Here is a 5904-nt window from a genome sequence, read left to right as displayed (position 1 = left end):
GAACAAGAACATAATCAATTATTGGGAGGGTTAGTTATTAAGGTTAGGGAAAAATAAAATTCACTTTGAAACACATATACTTCAAAATTTTCATAAACAAAAGAATTAATAAAAAATAAAACTGTTCAAACTTTTCGCGCCCCATGAAAATATGAAAGTTCCGATACAACGGCGAATATTGGAAGGCGAAACGTGTCTCAACTCCGTCTATTCTCAAGAAATTGAAGTTTGTCGCATGTTTACTTGATAGCCTGCGTGCTCGCGTGTGACTATCACTTATAATAACCAGAGATAACAAATGTATATCATATTTCCGGTTAGTCCGATTAATTATGAAATGATTAATGTATTTAGAGTATGGTAGTCTTCTTTTTTCGTTCTTTGTGTAAGCCACAATAGGAGAAAAAAGAAATCAATATGATATGAGAGTGTTTTCATGTATTTTTTAAGTGAAACCCTAAAATGACAAGTCATAAACTTGCGAAGTCTCATCCTCCTCAAATAGAACTGTCTTCACAGCCAACAATTGTTGGGAAAGCCATAATTTATCGTCGACCAGAGGTGAGAAGTATCCTTTTATTAAATATATGAATGTATTTGTTTATAAATAACGTTGAAGGGTGTTGAAACCGTTAGACCCAAGTCCTAACCTTAAAATTGAATCGCCTCATTTTACTCTGTAATTACTGGAATTACATCTTTGACAAATACTTAGAGCCCTTGGAGCCTACTCCTCATTTTACGAAAAAATTGCTAAAATTAACCAATTTTTCACTCTGAATACAGACTTTTTTCAAAACAAGAGTTTGCCCTGAGTACCTAACAAACATGTAATGCTACTCAATTTACACAATTTTGAGGTTTGGCTTTTGTTTATTATTATTATATATATATATATATTTTTTTTTTTCTGGTGGGGTTATTATTAAAAACAAAACCAAAAACAAGACATTTATATTTATACTTAGCAATTTAAGAATTTAGATTTAATTGATTATATTTTTAAGAATTGTAATGTTAAAATGAAACTTTTTTTGTTTTTTCGAACGTTTTAAACTCTGTTGCGTTTTCTGCTGTGACAAAAAAAAACACGTCTCTGTTATTAATTTTGTTTTTCTATCAACAAATAAAAGCAGAAAAAGTCTTCTAGAGTCATTTTATTTGATGTGATACGTAATTTATCAAACTGAAAAAATATGACTAATTTGAATATTTATTTATTTTAATATATATATATATATAATTATTTGTCATTTTTGCTTATACCGAAACCATTTCAAATCAGACAGGGTCCTAACACTTGAAATCGCAGAACCTTTCGGGGACATAATATGTTCGTTTTTAGAGGAAACTAGGCAATACGTATTTTGTGGATTTGCACAAAAAATCTCTTAAAAGTTATGCGTATTTGAATTTTGTGATTTGTTTTTTAACACTCTATTTTTTTTAATCCTCGTAAGCTTTTTGTCTCATTACGATATTTATTATTTTATTTTTGATTCTAATAGCGTTCATCGTCTTTTTCAAAATCCGCCGGAAAATTTAAAAAAGGTTTAAAATTAACAAAATGATCGTGTTTATTCTGAAAAAATCAATTTTCGCAGAAAACCTACCTTTAATTTCTTTCGAAGTTTTACTTTGATTTTGAAAATATCTTGTAAGTCTGATGCCTCCTAAATAACTTTTGTAGCTATGAGAATTCTTTTTTCTTACAATTGAATTTTCTACTATTTCTTGGAAACAATGACATATACGAAAAAAATTTAAAATAAAAGTTTGCACGTCTAAAAAATGGTGTAGCCCACATGATGCTAATAATATGCCTTTCTTTGATTAGTACAAACTTTAAAAAATATTTGAAAAAATCAAAAACGTAGTTTTCCAGCAAAATATTTTTGTCATGTTTTTAAAATTTGAAAATAATAAAAAAAATTGTCTTGGAAATCACAACTTTTTTACTCTTCTAAATATTGTTTAAATTTTCTACAAAATAAGAAAGGCATCTTATTAGCGTCATGCGGGTCAGGGCCGGAATCCCACTTTTGTCCCGAGTGGTTAAGTAAAAAGCGTGGGCATGGATATCAAAGATTCGAGATGCGAAAAATATTAGATTTTCAGGTTTTGTCCGAAAATTTCGAGTGACTAAATACCCACACGACCATTTATGTGCCCGGGAGACTTTTCGCCTAAAAATGTAATTTTTAATTTTTCTCGTAAACTATGAGAAATATCACAAAAGAACAACATTTTTAATAGAACTTTTTTAGGCATGCAAACTTTGATATTATATCAGTTTTTCGTATCTGCCATTGTTTGCAAGAAAAAGTTGAAAATTCGACTGTAAGAAAAAAGAATGATTCTGGCTACACAAGTTATTTAGCAAGCATTAAACTTACAAGATATTTCAATGATCAAAGTACAAGTTCAATAAAAAGATTGGCTAAAAATTTAAGGGTGGGTTTTTTGAGAAAATCGATTTTTAATTTGTTCCTCTAAAAAAAAAACAATTCGCCCTCGAGAGATTCTGCGATCTCAAGTGTAGGCTCCTGTCTGATTCGAAATGGAATCGATCTTATTTATTATTTTATTAATATTTATCTTATATTAACATTTAATCATATTTTCTGGAATCTAGACTATACTGATATATTTCCTTACAGAATTTGAATAGATATCGTTGACAAAACTGCGAATTTCTTCGCTAGAAGTGGTCCCGAGCTTGAGTCGAGGATTCATCAAAACAAAGTTGCGGATCCCAAGTTTAACTTCCGGAACGTTAGCGATGCTTCGAATGACAAGGAAAAAGGAGAGTCAGAGAATGGAAAAGGGAGCAACAAGATTATGCAACCTGCATCTATGCCACCGAGTTACGGACAAGTGATAATCATAAAGGATTATGGTTCGAAGCAAAAGACGGCTAAAACTTCTCGCCCTGCTGCTTCCGAGGAATATCTCATATCTCCCCTTACGGGAGAGAGGATTGCGGCAAGTAAAATTCAGCAACATATGCGCATTGGTTTGTTAGATCCTCGTTGGATGGAGCAACGTTACAAGGATGTGCATACAAAATCGCAGGTAACTGTCCTTGCCCTAGGAAGTGCGATTGAAGACAGTCTCAAGCAACTTGCGGAGAGACGTACCGACATTTTCGGTGTCGGTGATGAGGAGACATCGATTGGTAAGAAGATTGGAGAGGAAGACAAGAAGAAGGATGATAATGTCACCTGGGACGGACACATGTCGAGTGTGGAAGCAGCAACAAGAGCGGCAAGGGTAAATATTCCTCTTGAAGAACAGATTCACCAAATACACAAAATGAAGGGCTTGGTGTCTGATAAGGAGAAAATCGGACCAAAACCAGTTACTCGGCCCTCGGAATTATTATACTATACAACCGCGGCATCGAACTATCAGCTAGAACCGCCGATGATGACGATGGCACCTGTGCCGCGAATTTTGAGTAAGCTCGGATTTTAATGAATAAGACTAAACAAATTTTCCGAGTACATTTAAAAACTCAGTCTTTACTCTGTGGTAATTGCTGTGTCTCTAGCGTCTGCGAAGTCGCCGTTCATGTGGACTGCGCCACCGAAGGAAGAAGAACTTTCACTCAAGAAATTCCGAACGGAAGACTCTTTTATAACCGAACAGCAGTTTTTGGATAGAAATACGGTAAGCTTGAAATATGATCATTATTTTTAATTCTCCAAACTCTTCCTGGCAGGCTTCTTATCATTTTTGTACTCACAGGGTAACTAGTACAGCTAAGCATTGTAGTACCATTGATGGCTGACAAGACCGAATGGAAGTTGAATGGTCAGACTTTGACAATTACATTAGAGCCTAGTGACACCGTATCCGTTATGAAAACGCGTATTCTTGAACAAACAGGAATGCCCACTGGAAAGCAGAAGCTTCAATACAACGTCAGTTCACTTACATGCACTTTACTCTAATTTATATTCTACATACTGCACATACAATAACAAGTTTTCCTTTCCTTTTTTGTTTCAGGGATTATGCCTGAAAGATAATAACTCACTTGCCTATTATAACATGATATCCGGCAATGTCATAAACCTCAAACAGAAAGAGCGAGGGGGTCGCAGAAAGTAATATTCTTCGTATCATTACAAATTTGTGTACAGGTACATATTTTTATTTATACACAACGAAAAAAATGAACCGGGCGTTGATTATTGTAACTTTTTATTTTTATAAAATGAATGAGGTGAAATTATGAATGTTAGCTAGTGTGCGTGTCAATGTAAGGCTTTGGGCAGACAATAATATCTGCTTCTCATACTGTAAATAGGTCTATCCTAATCGTTAGAAAATTAGCAAAAATCGTATCGTTTCTAATGTAAATATATAATCCCAAAAATGTATTTTTCAATAAAAATGTAAAGAATTACAAAATTAAATTATAATCCTTAAGAAGTTTTCTACCTTTCCAAATAGTAGGCAATGGTCTCACGTAACTTTTCACGCTTTTACTTCTCTGTCGCTTCAAGTATTAATATTACACGATATTAAAGAGAAAAATCGGAACATTACCTATTTTAAGGCTTAAATAAAATATTGCAAAACGAAGAGAAAATATAAAAACCGACCATACGGACCATTTTTCATTTAGACTTCCACATATTATCACAAAAGAAAATAAAAATTATTTTGATCCCTGGCGGACCGAAGGAACCGAAAGGAGCCTGTACAAAGTACGCATAAAGATCCCACTGAGTGCCCCTTCAGTTCCTTCTTAAAAAACTCAAAAAAACAGCAAGATCAACTTTTAAATTGTTGAAATTCGGATTCTACATTAAAATTTGCATTGGAAATGCACGCAGTCATCGTAATATTTTTTCTTGCAGCGTTAAAAACTTTAAAAAATAAAATATCTTTCATTTACATGGGCCGAAGGCGCCTTCAAGTGCATCTTCTTTTAGTAGCAGTTAATAAGCGTTTCGTCGGTAACTTTCAGAATTTTTTCTGATTGCTAGCGCCACACAGTGGAAACCTCAGGCAACAATGCTGCGATGCGAATGAGAGAAAATTTTATTTTTAAACTTCGGGCGCAAAATACTACTTGAGCCATTAAGGATTCGCTTGAAGTCACCTTCAGCAGAAGTTAATCACATTTAAAAAATTTTTAAGGCTGAAAAAAAGTATTTCGAATTCTCCTTGAATCTCTAATAGAAATTTTAACATAGAATCTGAATTTCAACAATTTAAAAATTGATCTTGCTGTTTTTTGGAGTTATTTAAAGAAGGAACCGAAGGCGGACTCAGTGGGGTCTTTAAGGGTACTTTGTAGAGGCTCCTTTCGATTCCTTCGGTCCGCTAGAGTTACAAGAAAAATAAAATATGGTAGCTTTGCATTTGTAAAATTTCCTAATACACTTGGACCGCGCAATTCCGGAACCTGATATACCGGATGAGGTGGTCCGAAGGGGCGAGAGAGGCGCTTGCAAGGTCAGCGGAGTTGAGCAGTTTACGGTTCGGCATTATAACAAAATACAAGCAAGAAGAAGATGAAGAAACGTTCAGAGAACTCCAAATCACGAAAAAGGTATTTGAGGGTACCCAGGAAACCCCCGGTAAATCGCGGTCCCAGTGTAGCTTATAAACAGTAAGTTACTGTGGAAAGAGTGAGGAAAAAATATCCCAAGTAACACCGCATATTCCCTCAATATTTCTACCATATTTCCTGCAATATTGCGGGTATTGCAGGAAATATGGTAGAAATGTTGAGGGAATATGCGGTGTTACTAGGGATGCAACATTATATTAAATGATGAGACAATTGAACAAGTTGATAAATTCATATACCTTGGTAGCTTATTCACTAGGGACAGAAAGATAGATAAGGAGTTAGATTGACGCATAAATGAAGGTAAGAAGGTT

At 34.2% G+C, this 5904-nt stretch overlaps 1 protein-coding gene across 3 annotated transcripts; it reads left to right on the top strand.

Moving 5' to 3' along the window:
- LOC117178037 (splicing factor 3A subunit 1-like) lies at positions 1 to 4419 on the top strand. Of its 3 annotated transcripts, XM_033369239.1 has the most exons (6): positions 1 to 316; positions 451 to 568; positions 2672 to 3460; positions 3554 to 3672; positions 3751 to 3926; positions 4015 to 4419. In XM_033369239.1, the coding sequence occupies exons 2-5, from the start codon at positions 463 to 465 to the stop codon at positions 3757 to 3759; spliced, it is 1023 nt and encodes a 340-aa protein (XP_033225130.1). In that variant the 5' UTR covers positions 1 to 316; positions 451 to 462; the 3' UTR covers positions 3760 to 3926; positions 4015 to 4419. The 3 variants fall into 3 exon arrangements, with proteins under 3 accessions (XP_033225130.1, XP_033225129.1, XP_033225131.1); XM_033369238.1 differs by having other exon boundaries at positions 1 to 568; XM_033369240.1 differs by having other exon boundaries at positions 4 to 561; positions 2661 to 3460.
- Positions 4420 to 5904: the final 1485 nt, after the last annotated feature.

This window comes from Belonocnema kinseyi, chromosome 8, assembly GCF_010883055.1.
Source record: "Belonocnema kinseyi isolate 2016_QV_RU_SX_M_011 chromosome 8, B_treatae_v1, whole genome shotgun sequence".
Classification (NCBI taxonomy): Eukaryota; Metazoa; Arthropoda; class Insecta; order Hymenoptera; family Cynipidae; genus Belonocnema; species Belonocnema kinseyi.
The sequence above is the reverse complement of the archived record's forward strand: the minus strand, read 5'-3'. Positions and strand labels throughout refer to the sequence as shown.

Bases quoted from the DNA above. Each gene is read 5' to 3' on its own strand.
- LOC117178037 (XM_033369239.1), top strand. From the start codon at position 463: ATGACAAGTCATAAACTTGCGAAGTCTCATCCTCCTCAAATAGAACTG. The intron at 569-2,671 runs GTATCCTTTTAT...GAATTTGAATAG, and splicing joins TCGTCGACCAGAGGTGAGAA to ATATCGTTGACAAAACTGCG. The intron at 3,461-3,553 runs GTAAGCTCGGAT...CTGTGTCTCTAG, and splicing joins ACCTGTGCCGCGAATTTTGA to CGTCTGCGAAGTCGCCGTTC.